This window comes from Lepisosteus platostomus, chromosome 9, assembly GCF_059453375.1.
Source record: "Lepisosteus platostomus isolate fLepPlt1 chromosome 9, fLepPlt1.hap1, whole genome shotgun sequence".
Classification (NCBI taxonomy): domain Eukaryota; kingdom Metazoa; phylum Chordata; class Actinopteri; order Semionotiformes; family Lepisosteidae; genus Lepisosteus; species Lepisosteus platostomus.
This window is the reverse complement of record NC_142619.1, coordinates 49,361,541-49,376,967: the sequence shown is the minus strand read 5'-3', so window position 1 is coordinate 49,376,967 and position 15,427 is coordinate 49,361,541. Positions and strand designations below refer to the sequence as shown.

General features: G+C 36.4%; 1 protein-coding gene across 2 annotated transcripts in view; it reads left to right on the top strand.

Moving 5' to 3' along the window:
* The window catches only part of plxna4 (plexin A4), a 345,804-nt gene that overhangs the window by 269,083 nt on the left and 61,294 nt on the right, over positions 1-15,427 (top strand). For both annotated transcript variants that reach the window (XM_088645402.1, XM_088645401.1), the window contains 9 exons: positions 2,726-2,877; positions 5,760-5,877; positions 6,907-7,043; positions 7,480-7,647; positions 8,251-8,344; positions 10,517-10,756; positions 11,602-11,748; positions 12,294-12,528; positions 13,207-13,349. In XM_088645402.1, coding sequence (XP_088501528.1) covers positions 2,726-2,877; positions 5,760-5,877; positions 6,907-7,043; positions 7,480-7,647; positions 8,251-8,344; positions 10,517-10,756; positions 11,602-11,748; positions 12,294-12,528; positions 13,207-13,349 — 1,434 coding nt within the window. The remainder of the gene's footprint in view (positions 1-2,725; positions 2,878-5,759; positions 5,878-6,906; positions 7,044-7,479; positions 7,648-8,250; positions 8,345-10,516; positions 10,757-11,601; positions 11,749-12,293; positions 12,529-13,206; positions 13,350-15,427) is intronic.

Genomic DNA, 15,427 nt, shown 5'->3' with positions numbered 1-15,427 from the left:
GTCATTAAGTATTTTGACTTCTGTTTCCCTGTAGAAAATTATTTTACATTGATGGTGAATAACAGACACTGCTGAAACAAACTAGTAATGTTGTATGAATGAAGGCTCTCAGATTTTCTTCTACAATGTTCACATCACAACCACATTCCTGCTCTGTCAGTTTAAGTCATGCTATGTGTGTGTCCTTGCACACAGAGAAGACTAGGACATCCTTACCCCAAACCCCATTCTGTTTGAAAGAACAGACTCAAACTGTGTGTTATAATAGAAAAGAGTGTTTTCTCAGTGCGTACAATTTCCTGCCACTGAAGCCACTTATAATCAAAGCTTAAATGAGGGACTATTGTATTCAAACACAGCACACTGCATACTGTATATCTTTGTAGAGACTGCAGAGTTCTGAACACCATTATTAACAATGTGATAAATGTGAAAAAACACACACACTTTAATTCACATGAACAAATACATCTCGAATTTGAAGATGTATTTGAAGATTACCTAACCACATGGTGATCCTTGGCCACATTATGTGTTACACATTGTAGAGAAACAAAAACACTAGATCCCCCATTCGTGAAGTGCTACAGTATGAACTTTTTTTGTGATTTAGATTTGACATAAAACACTAATACAAAGCTGGAACTTCACAGTCATTACTTGCAGTGTATCAGTAAAAAAGGCTGAACAGGAAAGTCCAGCATGTGCGTTTAGGACTCTTTAACTTCTTATCCGAAACCATTGGTAACCATGCAAATAACACATACTGTATAATGTGAAAGCTGACACTTTTACAGTTTGCCAACCTCAAAGTTTATGGACTTAAGATACAAAACAATGCAGCATTCAGGCATTTGTGCCATGTTTCATCCCTCTCTTCATCAACAGAGACAGACCGTGAGCTCTGTATTGTTTAATTGGACTTGATTAACTATAAACTGAACAAATATCCAGTGTGTATCTGAGCTGAACTCTTCACCCTCCTCTGCATAATTGAGACTATGTGTTTTCTGGACTACTTTTCCATTATAAAAAAAAGTCAGTGTGGAAATAAACCTCAAGAATCAAGAAACACACAAACCAGCTGTATATTTGAATAATGTTTTCATATTTACATATGTTGGTAGACATTTATGAGTTTTAACACAGATAATTCAGTTTTTCTTTTTCATGATTAGGTGATTGTGTACAGTTGCGGTTTTCCATTTTCTGTGATTTTCTTTTTAACTTAAAATTGTATCGATTTTTTTCAATATAGGTAGAATGCCTAAACGTCCACCACTGGTCTGATTGTTTTCAATCATACAGTAGATTTACCTTCTGTAAATCATCCATCTCTGTTTTTGTTCTGTGAATGTACTGCTGTCTGAATGCGTGCTATTGTATGGGCCTTAGTCCCTTAGCAACTCTGCATGTTAAATCTGGAAGGAAAGCAATATCTTGGTAGTTGAAATGTTAATAGGGGCTCATAAAGCACTTAATTAAAGAAACAGGATTAAAGTGTCAATAGTTAAACCCTTAAATAAGGGGCATCTGGGCAAATCAGTGAATACCCATGGCTATTATAATTATGCTGAGTTTTTTTTTCCTCTGGTGACAGCACCATTTTCTTCAGAGAATGATACACTACAGAGCACACGGCTAAAATAGTTCTTTGAATCTGAAGTTTATAAAATATTTCACTGCAAGTCGAGGATCAAGAGGTCACAGCTATTTTCCTTAGGGTTTAGTAGTTTAATGGTGCAGTCATGCATTGAACATTCATATGCAACAGCTTCAATATATGTAATAGTAACTTGCGTCTTGTCCCTCAACAGTGTTATAATTGAGATTAATACCCCAAATATGTTCACAGTGCTTAAATGAAATCTGACAAACAACTTAATAATAATGTTAACATTATAAGTTTGAAATGAACAACAGAGGTTCTAAAAGCTGTTACAAAAATACTTTAAATATTTTAAGACTTCAAGAAAATGTTCTCTCTGAGACATATTTTCCTCACGACAGATATTACAATTTGACTTTTATGGAGTAGTTTCATACTGTAGGTTGTGATTAGCACTAATCTTTCAGAATTTAATTTGTGTAAAGTAGTTCAGTTTTTTTAAGCCAGTCTTGTTTGTTTTGGTATTAATGCTCCTTATGTAATTGTGAAGCTTTGACAGAAGATATTTTCATAACACATTACTACAATCATTCACCTTGTCCGAGTGAAAATTTAACCACACACAAATGTAATACATACTGTAGGAAATTAAGTAGCACTTTAAGCCATTTTAAAAATACATAACACAACATTGAATATAACAGCTTATTTTTTTTTACAAAATCAAAGCATTCTCTGTCTCGGAAATTAAGATTGGGCTCTTAAATTGGATCTCTTGATCTTTTTTTGCTCTCTGGCTTTCTCTCGTTCCCCCACTCTCTGTTTTGATTTGTCTGTGAACTGATAAAAAAATGAAAATATACCTGAGTTCACAGGCAGCATTTTTGGTGACCTACAATTTTCATACATAAGATGAATAGGATGAAGAGCCAAATTGGACTCATTTTGCAACATTTTGCAAATATGTGCCAACACTGCAGGATTCTGTGAACTTGTGTGAACCAACCCTATCCGCGAGCACTGCAGATACAGACAGAATTATTCTCACTGTCTTCATCTGGATACTCCTTGCTAGGGTATTATTAATATTTAATTTGTCTTCTGTTATTATTTCAGATAACTCCTTTAAGAGGTCCAAGGGAAGGTGGTACATTGGTAACCATACGAGGGGAGAATCTTGGCCTGGAGTTCAGGGAGATAGAGGGACATGTAAAGGTGGCAGAAGTCGATTGTACACCAGTTCCAGAGGGGTATATCCCTGCTGAGCAGTAAGTAAAATGGCATTGTAAAGATTCATCTGTTAATCTGAATTGCAAAAAAATATATATTTCACCATTTCCTTTTGCAAGAGTAAAAAAGGATCTTCACTTGATTGGTTGCACAATGTTAAGAAATTCTTCTTGTGGATGTGTGATGTACTGTATGTGCTCTAAATATACTGTATCTAGATTTGCATACACAGTAGCTGTATAACAAAATAAAATAACATGCTTAAAATCCATTTGCACTTGAAAAAATCACCATATGTTGATAGATATCACTGACCGCAATGCACAGAATCAGAAAGTTGCATGTCCTGATGAAGGAAGCAACAATTTGTCTTCTGCATTACAGATAAGAGCTACAGTGAAGTGCATTGAGGATCTTGGTTTTGAGCTGTTACCCCACACACCTTATAGCCCATTAACAGAAAAATACAATATATTACCACAAATATGCACAAGATTTCTGGAGACATTTTACTTCAGGTGGTACTTTCATAATCTTGTAAATCATATCCTTTACATTTTTAAATGTTCCTGAGGTAAACTGTACTAAAATACCACATGGCAGATATAGTTGTATTAGTTCTGTTGTAACATTCCTGGGGTATTTATCATGTAATTGTAAGCTCGTATGTACTGTAAAATATACTTCCATCCATCATATTTTTTCCTCCACATTTATTTTGCAATATCCTGGTGCTGTACCTGCTCTGCAGAATCAATTGTGCTAGTCAAGGCAACTAACTGTTGTAACTTTCTGTTATAAAGCGTGTTCCTTCACATTATGTCTACTGTATGTGATAGTTTACCACTGAACATCTCGGAATATTTCAATCATATTGATTATTCCATTCACACCCCTTGTCAGATCTTTTGGTGATGGGATAATGTGATTTCCTTGGAAGTCAATACGAGTTCAAATCTTTGTGAGACCTACCTACATAATATAATAACTATGGCATTTACCACAGAAGAACCTAATACATTCCTGTAGTAGTATGCTGTTGCTGTTATGTTCCACAAGTTATATTTCTGTCATACTTTTAGCTGTTGTGATAATCCTGTGGTAATTTCTGTTATTCTTAATGATTACCACCTTGGTATCACTAGATTGCCACAGCATATTTTCATAAGGGAGTCCAGATCTTAGCCTTATGAAGGAAGCTCTCTGAGGTCTGAAATTCAGTGATGACAACAAGACCAAAGTGGTAATGACTCAGCGCATCAATTACCTTGTGAAACAGTGGCAGAAGTGTTAGCAGGGGGGGTAAATGGAAAACTAAAACAATTTGCACCAGCTGTGAAGCGTATTTGGAGGATTTTATTTTTTTTAATCACTTTACTTACTGACATTCATATGTATCTGTGCTGTCTTATCTTTTTACCAGAGTTATATCACAAATATAAGAGCTCAGACTGAACTGAAGAAACTGAAGAAAAGTGGTGGCAATTTATTGTGAAAATCACCCCTCTTAAGCTTCCTAAATATTGTGAGAAAATTCAGCATTAGACAGCTGTCAAGTACAAAGCCATCTTAAAATCTGTGTAAACCTACTCTATCTGTTTCCAGTTGAATGTCGTGTATTTACTCTACATTTGACATTTGGAAAGACATGCCCAAATAAGCATACAGAAAACTGTTCTGAGTAGTGTATTGCTTTACAGTTGAGAAGATTTAATCTTTTCTGACTAGCATTAAGTTCAGTAATCATAGTTGGTTCAGATTAAACATTTCTAAAAGTGGGTTTGAAAAGAAGTGAAATGAGCTATAAATATGCTATTAATAAAATGTTATTGCAGGTAATGCATGACACAGTCTACATTATATTCAAAATGTATTTTGCCTATTTGATATAAGCTTTATACAGTGCCTTGAAAAGTATTCACCACCTATCAATAACACTGTATTTCATTTTGCTGCTTTACAAATAATGTATATTTCCGTATGAGCTTATATTAGTTGGTGATCAAAATGAATACTTTCATAGGTGAAGGAGGATGATTGTCAGCAAAACCTTCAAAGAGATATATAATGTGAAATTGACTGATTGCCTAAGTATTCAGTGCCTTAAGACAGTACTTGGTGGAAACACCTTTTACTTCATTTACTGCTGTCAGTATTTTTGGATAGCTCTCTATCAGTTTTGCACAGTGGGATGGTGTAATTTTATCCATTCTTCCTGGCAAAAGTCTACCAGTTCTGACAAGTTCGTTGGGGACAGTTAATGGACTACAATTGTCAAGCCTCGCTGTAAAATTTCTAATGGATTCAAGTCAGGATTCTGTCTTGACAAGTCACTCTCCTATTCGGACCACTTCAGTTTGTCTTTGGTCGTGTGCTTCATGTCATTGTCCTGCAGACTTTTTGAAGCAGACATAAATCCTTGGGTTGCTCAAGTGGGTTTTCATTCAAGATTTGCCTATACTTTCCAGCTTTAGTTTATCCCACAATCATGACAGGCTTTCTAGTTCCTGTTGATGAGAATCATGCATATACAGTATGGCATTATGCTGTTACAGCCATGCATCCCATGACAAGTGGGATGGTGCTTACCTGGTGATGTACCACAGTATGTTGCATTACATGCAACACTTTTCATTTAGATTTAAAAGTTTAGTTTTTGTCTGGCCTGACCATAAAGCCTTTAATCAAAAGTCTGTAGTATCTCATACAAGATTTAAGATTATTTTCAGCTAAGGCTTCTTTTGTGTCACACAAAATGGGTGGGCTTTGTGTGGCGATTTGGATATGGTTGAGGTACGAACCCTGACTCCCATCTCAGACATTTAACTTAATCGGTATGCCACTGTGAAGCCAACACGACACAAAAGAATATCACAACGTTCTGCAGGACAAATCCATTTCTTTTCATCTTTGTTTTCAGGATAGTATGTGAAATGGGGAAAGCGGAGAGAAGTCAATATGCAGGAAGCGTGCAGGTCTGTGTGGGAGAGTGCAGACCTGAATTCATGGCAACTTCCTACAAATATTATTTCTTTGTGGTGAGTTTCTTTTTGTTTCATGTTCAAGTACATTCCGATGGCAGCCAATTAATTCTCATGAGACATCAAGGCTGGAAGCTCAGAAAGGCACTTAATTAACACAGGTTTTTTGAAAATCCTATTGAATCAGGACAACATCTGTATCAGAAATGATCTCTATTAGAATGACTAGGGGCAGAGTGACCAATAAGAAATATATATAGTCTTCTTGGTGTCAGAACAATGAATTAGGAAATTTCAGTAGGGCTCATGGTGCAATTATAACTGCATTATACATACACATAGTGCATGAACACATCTATTTTAATAATTTATTTTTAATTGATATTTTTGTTTAATTTTCACAAATATGAAGACATAATGAATATCTTTCTAGGTTTCCAGGGAGGATCCTATTGAATGCACTCCTGGAGTTGTCATATTTTAATGCTGGTGGTGGCACTTGTGCACTAGAATGCTGGCTTGGCATCCTTTACTCTTTTTTACTGTAAGCATGTGTAGACATCGGTTGTGTCAGAGATGCCTTTCACTAGCAAAATTGTTCTCCTAGAGTACATACAGTAGGACTGTTTTCTTTAGTAATGATTGAAATGTAAATATTTCCTTCTATGTTTCTTTACCATTCGAGTGATGAGTATGATTAAAAATATTTTTTTTAGAAAACACGTGAAATTTACATTGAATAATACAGATTACACAATCTGTAAGAACGTGTATTTTTTTTGTTTTAATAGATGCTTAAGAAGCAATTTTACTAATATGTTGTATGCTGCTAAAATGCAGTGCACACTCATCTGCGATTTCTCCTTGTTATGAAACGCATTCTGAAATGAAACTGCGTGGGTGTTATTATCCAATTAACAAGAAAATGTAGACAGTATGTCTGACAGACAAAAATGTCATGCATTGCATAGTATGTTCAACCAAAATCTGAAAAAATATGTTGCTTTTCTTAGCTCATAGGTTTGTTATGCAGGGAAAAACAGTTAATTTTGTAATGCAGTGCATTTTACCTTTTATACTTTACAGGTTCCCAAATTAATGTACCTGAAGCCTAATCGTGGTCCTGTGTCAGGGGGCACTATTGTCAACATCACTGGGAGCAATCTAGACGCAGGTAGCAATGTGTCCATCATGTTTAAAGACCAGAAGTGTATTTTTCACAGGTAAAGGTTGCCTTTGTAGCAAATTAATTCTTCTCTAAGTTTTGTTTACTTTCAGACCACATACAGTACTGTATTGAATCCATTATACCTCTTTCATGATGTTGTTCACTGTAATAAATCATCTGAGTGAACCGTATAAACCATACGGTACATTTCTCTATACATCAGTCAGAACAAGGAACATGGAAATTACATTAATTTTGTGTGTGTTTGTTGGGAGGCATTCTGATGTGGTAGTGATAGTGAACTTTTTCTAGGAGCTGTTTAGTGCCTGCAACACATTAACATTGACCGCTTTAATTTGGAATATATTAACCTGGCTGATTTCACATAAAACATATGACCTCTTTCTTCATTTGTGATAGAAGAATATTCTATTTCTGCCTGAGGGAGGCAGAACTACAGTATCATCTTTGGGTATTTATTTCATTAACAGGAGAGGTGCTCAGTGGATTACATGCAAATCCCAGGCCTCCCTTCATGGCTATGGGAATGTCACTGTGTCTGTACGAGTGGACCGAGCCGAGCTTCAGAAAGACTTGAGGTTTGAATATGTAGAGGACCCAATAATCACCAAGTTAGAACCAGAATGGAGCATCTTCAGGTAATACCGAGAATAGACAGTTGAATTCTCCAAGTGAGTTGTTGCTGGATTCGCTGAGGAAGTTTCCTACAAATATATGAAATTATCCTTAGTGGTGTTCTTTTGACTCAGTTAAGACTAGAGAATCGCTCATTACAGTTTTCTAAGCTGGCATACTTTAGTACATGGAAGGGTGCCATCCTAGCTGCTTAGAATTGAAGCGTCCCAGCAGTTTCTATTAATTGGACATCTGGTAAGACCTGGAGAAACGCACTAGATAAACTGGATGTTTTCATATGAGTTTCACTGATTAAATATCAACTGAACATAGCATTATAATTAAGAATATTTAAAATATAAGTTCTAAATGACTAGGAATAAACAACAAGCCTAATGAATAAATGACCTTTAAATCCTTGTGCTTCAGTGCCATTTGCTTCCCTCTTTTTTTGCCATGATCCAGCTGTATTTTCACAACATTTGTTTTTTACCTGTTGTCTGGTTTGCACCATTAAACGTCTGAATTACTGTGAGGAAAGAGGAAGCCAAGCATACTCTGGAGCACTAATCTTTGACCTACCCATGTAATATGTTGGTTTCTTTCTCTTTGTTGGAATAATGCAGTGGTAATACACCAATAACAGTAACGGGAACGAATCTGGACATCATTCAAAACCCTCTAATCCGAGCCAAGTACAATGGAGTGGAGACTGTCAATGTAAGTATTGTTACTGGGAGCCTGGGAACCTAGAATGGCACATGGCTAAAACAGCTCAAGAAGGTTTTCAGGGTGAAGGAGCTCTGAAAAGCTATTGTTCAATGTGGAAAACCTACACAGGTCCTGGCACAGGGGTGGTAATGTTTTCCTGAAGAGAAATGAAATATAAAGCTAAAAGCTAAATATCAGGTGTACACTATTAAATTCCCAATGAAACAGATTTGAAAGGTATAGGAGCATGCATAAGGAACATAAAAAGATTTTTCAAAGGATTCTGAACAATATTTAATTATTTCATATATCATATACTGATTCATCTTGACATACTGTAGTGGTATAAAAGTATCTAAATATTTTCCAAAAGGGATTCATCCCAAAATGTCCCATGGCAAATATTTTGGAAGATTGCATCTTTTATGGGTTCTACCAATTAAAATGTTTAAAGATTATGAAATTAATCCTAACAAGAAACTGAAATAATTCACCAATTCACTGTGTTGAAAAGAAACACAAAAGACTGGAGCCTTCTGGTTTTACTGTGGGAGACTTCATATTGCCTAGTTTTCCTGTATTACAGTACTGTATGTATCTCAGACTCAGCCCTTTGTGTCTATGGAATATCGTTGAACACCACTTTATTTTTTCACTCAGTGGCTGATCTAGTGGCTTCAGAAGTTACTAGAAAGAGATCTAGGCTCTGTTCTCTATCAGTTTCTTCTCCTGCCTAAAATTAGTTGCTACCCCATTTCATTTATAGGGAATAGGAAACTAGACCAGCTAGATGATAGATGACTTCACTGGTGTCTGGGAAAGTACTTTAATCTTCTTCTGAAAACCTGGCTCAGTATCTTATCTGTTCTAACCTTGCACATCGAATATACACAAACCATACTGTCAGTTTCAGATGAAGATTGCTCCCTGCTGTCTCTGTCGCGGATGCATGCAGGGAGTATCCAAAACCTACCTTTATGTTTTGGAAGTATCCTGCGATAGAGCACTTTGGGGTGTATGTGACTAACACAGTCTCAGATGTGACTGTATTGACTCTACTGATGAACCCATGACTGTTCCTGAAAACTGATGCTTCCCGGGTTACTGTCAATACTCAGGTACAAGGACATTTATATCCTGGGTCTAACTGCAACCAAAAATCTATTTTATGAGGCTGGGTAAAGACCAAACTTCTGTACCTTCTGTGGGTCACATCTTACATTATTTTACATTTTGCTAATGCAGTAACTGACTGAGTGGTCAGATGCTCTTTCTTGTTTTCAAAATTTGACTGTTCAACCTTTTTTTACTATTTTTTCTTGTCTTCTATTTGTCATGTGTCTTCTTCTAAAAAATATGCTTTTAAATGAAAAAAATCCAAAATGCGAATTCAATGTGTCATATTACATTTCAAGGTGTCTTGCTGCTGCAGTGAATGGATGGTCAAACATTATATTACAAACTTCTAATCATATTGATGTGTGTAAGCATTCTGAATTACATACAGATGTGTTCTGCAGTCACAGCAATCTGCTTTTATCATACCTGAATTTATTTATAGATGGTCTTTCATTTTCATATTTCTGTATTTACTGGGAATATATCTTTATTTATTACAGCAACGTGTAAGAGGGCAAAAACAGTGCAAACAAGAAGCCCAGGTGTTTCAGTGTTGTTGTGAGAGTTCATCTCTCCACATTGTCTGGGCCAATACTATAAAGAATGGTACATGCAAAAGAAAGTAATTCCAGAGATGTTATTACAAAGATCTAAATTATAATTACCTTCAGCATCAATGTTAGATCTCATATGAAATACTTTATGCAGTTCGTAGCTCAATATCCTGAAAAGGACATAGATATGTTCCAGGAGAAATAATGCAGAGGCACCTCAGGGTATGTGTTAGTACAGTACAGCTACCTTTCAGGTTACAAGAACATAAGGAAGTACATAAAAAACCTGTGAAAACATAGTAAAACAACTGAGAACCGTGAAAATAAAAGATTTCCTTCCACCAGTATCCTTCTAGAACATGTTAGTTATGGTACAAGGACCAATTCAAGCAAGTTGCGGTGAGCTAAATGTCCTGTCCTTCTTCAAGTTTCGTTAACTTAATGGTCAGTGTTTTACTACACTGTATTTTTTTTCTTATTCCAATTATAATCCCCCTTTCTGTTTCAGACATGCAAAATGCTCAGCTCAACATCAATGGTCTGCCAAGCTCCTGAGCTGGCTGTGAGTTCAAGTCACCAGGGTGAGGTTGTGGAGCGTCCGGATGAGTTTGGGTTTATTCTTGACAATGTCCAGTCAGTGCTGTCCTTGAACAGCACCAACTTCATCTATTATCCAAACCCTGTATTTGAGGTTTTAAGTCTCTCAGGAGTGTTGGAACTAAAACCTGGCTCACCCATCATACTGAAGGTATATTGAAACATTAGAAATCAAGACAACAGTGTGTGTGATAACAATGTTAATTTGCATTAGGTCATTTTTCCTCCTAAAATATTAGTAGATGTTCAATATAATATACTTACAGTACATCAGTGTGCGAAATATCAGAGACTGACACAAAAGGAATGCATAAAACTCCACTAATATATTGTGTTTGCTTCATTATTTTAATACTAGATTGTATTTGCAATCAGTGGTTTAAATTGTTTCTTATTGTTGTGTCATAGTTCTTTGTGAGCAGCACAGTGCAATCACAGTTATCGCAATTGCCTGAGGGCTCAAGGGTCCTGGGTTTAATTCCCCATTCATGCCTCTGTCAGTGTGGAGTTTTCAGCTTCTCCTCATGTTTACATGGCTTTTTACCTGGTGCTCCAGTTTCCTCCCACCTCCCAAGGACGTGTTAGATAGGTCTGATTGGCTCTTCTGAATTGCTCCTTTATCCTCAGCCCTGAGATGGACTATGTTTCTCGAGTAAGGGGCTTACTGACAATGGATCAATATTTTCCTTCCTGGAAATACATAGCTTAGATAAGGAACAGAACAAACTAGAATTTTGTGACATTGCCTTTTTTATGTCAGGCATGACACTTCAATAACAATGGCCTCTGGTGTTTCCTTCTATAGTGGGTTCAGAACTCTTCTTTAAAAAAATGCTTTTCTTAGTGGGGATTCAGCTGAGGTGCTGTTCTTTTGACTTCTTTTTATCATTGTGAAATACAGTATGTTACTGTAAGTCCCCAACTGTATGTCCAGGAAATCGTTAGGTGTTTGCTATGGAAAACAGTTCACATCACAATTACTTTTTTCCATTTTAGGGTAGGAATTTTCTGCCTCCAGCACCAGGGGGAAATGCCAAGCTAAACTACACTGTGCTGATTGGAGAAAAGCCCTGCACTTTAACAGTGTCTGACACCCAGCTCCTGTGTGAATCCCCCAACCTCACAGGACGGCACAAAGTTCTGGTGAGTGCTAATAGGCAAGCAGGTAACATTTTACTAGGTGTGAAGAGCTTCTTGTGCTTCTACTTGGTTTTTTTTTATTTATCCATGTTACAATGGCCTACTGCAGCATTAGAAACTACTGTATAACCTCCTTTGCTACAATAAATGAAATAGCATGCAGCCAAACCAAAAGGATTTTAGTACTGAGTCTTATTCATGACTAAATGTTTTGTAGGACACACTCCACAGGTGCTACTTTTGCTTGGTGTGGTTTACTGATTGGACTGGGGCTGTCAATGTGCCAGTTAGAGCTCTGCAGTGCCACCTGGAGAGTTGAATGATTCACAAGATTCACTATACATTTTAATAAAAAGGTGCTTTTGCACCCACTAAACAAACTTGGCTCTACTGGGTTGAGATCATTACAGTTTATCCTTGCCCTTACTTCTTTACTTCGTTATGTTACTCTTTTCTTATTTTTTCCAACGGACTTATGGATAGGTAGCCCATTGTCCTCATCCAGGTGTTGATCATTGTAATGGTAAAGCTTGATTTTGTTTGCTCAGGCTCGGGTTGGTGGGATCGAGTTTTCGCCTGGTGTGGTTCACATTTCGTCTGACAGCCCGCTCAGCCACACAGCCATCATCAGCATCTCCAGTGCAGGAGGCCTCCTCATCATCTTTATCGTGGTGGTGCTCATTGCCTACAAGCGCAAGTCCCGTGAAAGTGATCTCACGCTGAAGCGCCTCCAGATGCAGATGGACAACCTTGAATCCAGGGTGGCTCTGGAGTGTAAAGAGGGTAAGTATCCCCTGCAGCAGGGCAGAGGTTTAGTGGTAACTTGGCACTTGAGGTGGTTAGCTGAAACACAGCTCTTCGGATGTTCAGATTCAGGATTTATTTGACTCTCGTACATTATATCGGGGTTCTCCATTTAATATGCAGATAAAATATAGACTCATTGAGTCTAAAGTGAGCTCAGAGACCTTAGAGAAAATCAGCAGACCTAAATTTCCCAGCCAGTGCCCAAGAAACCAAGCTGTGAGAAACCTTTCCGACATGAGAGTAACCCACAGTCTAGATGTCGGATTCCAATGCACGTTTTGCAAAGAAACATCTGGCAACTGGGTTTAACAACAGGCTGTAAATTTGACCTACAGTACCTTAAATGTGTCTGTTTCTTTTTTTCCTATTGTATCGTACCTCTTTGTGATAACATCTTTTGATTCTGACTTGTACCAACTCGTACTCTTATGAAAAATTAAAGATGGTGATGAACAGTTTATAGAGGCAATCGTCTACAGACTGCACAAGTCTTTATTCTTTTGGTTAGTCTGTCTGTGTTTTATAGCTTCACTAGACCGGATTTCTTGTTGTATTTATTTATAGCAAAATAATATTACAGTTATATTTTTATAACAATTCTATTTCTGCTTGTTCGTACATACATATTAATCCTTTTTTTCTTTTCTTCCTCAGCATTTGCAGAGTTACAGACTGATATTCATGAACTAACTAGTGATTTGGATGGAGCTGGTATCCCATTCCTTGATTACCGTACCTACACTATGAGAGTTCTTTTCCCTGGAATTGAAGAGCATCCAGTTCTGAGGGACCTGGAGGTCAGGTTTTTATGTTTAGACATTCATTTTAAATGTAAATATGCCAGATTCAACCAAATCTATACCCCTGGGACAAAGAGCATTTAGCCGAAGGTTAATTATTATTTGGCATTGACAGTTCATTAGAGTAAATGCACTAACAGGAACAACAGGGCTTCCGTGAATAATTCCATTGTTGTTGCAATCTGATGCTGGATGACTTTCTGTTGATATTCAAGCTCAAACTCTTGGTTTCCTTTTCTCATTTCCTAAATGCATTATAATACTGTAGCACAAATAAAGTAGAAAAGATGATCTACATCATAAATAGTGATCCTGAAGAAAGCACCTACAAAGTCTATACATAATTTAATGCATGGTGAAATACAAAACCTTCCATTCAGCATTGGTTTGACAAAGGTAGATAACTAATACCTACAGACAGTAGGTATGTTTTTTTTTATTAATGCTTGCTGTTTATTGAATTCATTTGTCTACACAGACAGCTACAACATGATTACAACAGATGCGCAAAATAGCAGGAATTAGAAATTGCAACAAACATTGTGGCATAAGTAGTGTAATTTTCCTTATTTTTGGGCCTCCACATTTTTAACATATTTAATGTGTTTTTAATTAACTACACTGTAGGGGTGTGCGACTGAAAGTGTTGTAATTACATTTTTACCTTCAGGCTCTATGCATAACATGATATCTTGAGCCATTTTGTAGAATACTTAGGTAGAGGCTGTTTGGAAATTCACTTTCCTTCTTAATTAGAGACTTTAAAATCACAATGAGCTTCTTGTTAATAACTGAAATGACATGTGGCACAACTGTTTATGACACTGCCTTCAGTGCTAGATAGAAATCAAAGCCTTATTTTGTTAAAGTGACAACATTTCACAAATTATTATTTTTAATGAAATGATGGACATTGAAAATTCAATCCGATGCTGCAGCAATTTGCTAAATATAGTTTACCATTTTAGATGTAATAACTCTTTTATGGCAGCTATTAAAAGAATATTAATTTAATTAAATGTGTAGCTGCATGAAAGCCTAACGTGGAATTATATTTAAAAAGCCATGGCTGACTTGTTTCTTGCTGTCATTCGTAACAAATTATTATTGATGCAAAAGGAAACAGAGAGCGCTGTGCTGCATGTGGATGAACTGGCAGTTTTATCACAAAAATAAACACAGGAGAAGGGATCTTTTGGATTCGTTGCTTTTAGTGCTTTTTAACAAATTTGTGTTCCAGTCTTATTCGTGCAGTGAATATAAAAATACATTTACATTTAATATATGCATATTTTTTCCAAAAAAAGGCTTTTCCAAGAAGGAAGTACAGTTATTTTTCTGTTTTGGTTTGTGGTGCATCCCCGTTTTTGTAGCAATGCTGGTATTGACGTCATCAAGGTCTTTCAGCCACACGGCTTTCAAAGACCGTTTTGAAAGAAAATACAGTATAGAATCAAAAAGATCATAAAGTGGTTAAACAGGATAGGATTTTCAGCATAAGTTTTTACAATTATGACATTTTTCTATTTTACCCAACTTTTGTTCACTGCACTTAATTTTGGTTTGCCTACATCCCATCCTTCAAAGCCTCATTTGGGTAAGTTATTTTAAAACACAGGAGATGAGAAATTCAGTGATTTCTCGGAGATTGCTTAACACCTACAGTTTCTGAATTCAAATAGAAAACATTTATCGCTTTCCCTGTTCGGCAAAGAACCTCTCTCTGCCAGTTTTGCCCTTCACTTCAGTATAATGCATTCATTTTGTCAGAACTGCTGTTTGAACATTGGAATTATACTGCATATCTTACAGATAACATGAATAGACAGATGGGCTTAACACAGAATGTTTATGTATAGTTAAAGTACTCTTTGTCTTTGACTTTGCAATGCAGTTATTGTTCTGTATAATGCATAAAATTAATATACACACCATATTTTACCTACCAAACCTGGACAAAAAGTCTTTCACAATGTTTAGGTAATGGAGCAGTGTCATTGCATTTACAATGCAACATTTTAGGGCCTTTTAATTTGCAATGAGCATATACATGTAAAAGTAAAATAGACACTCAT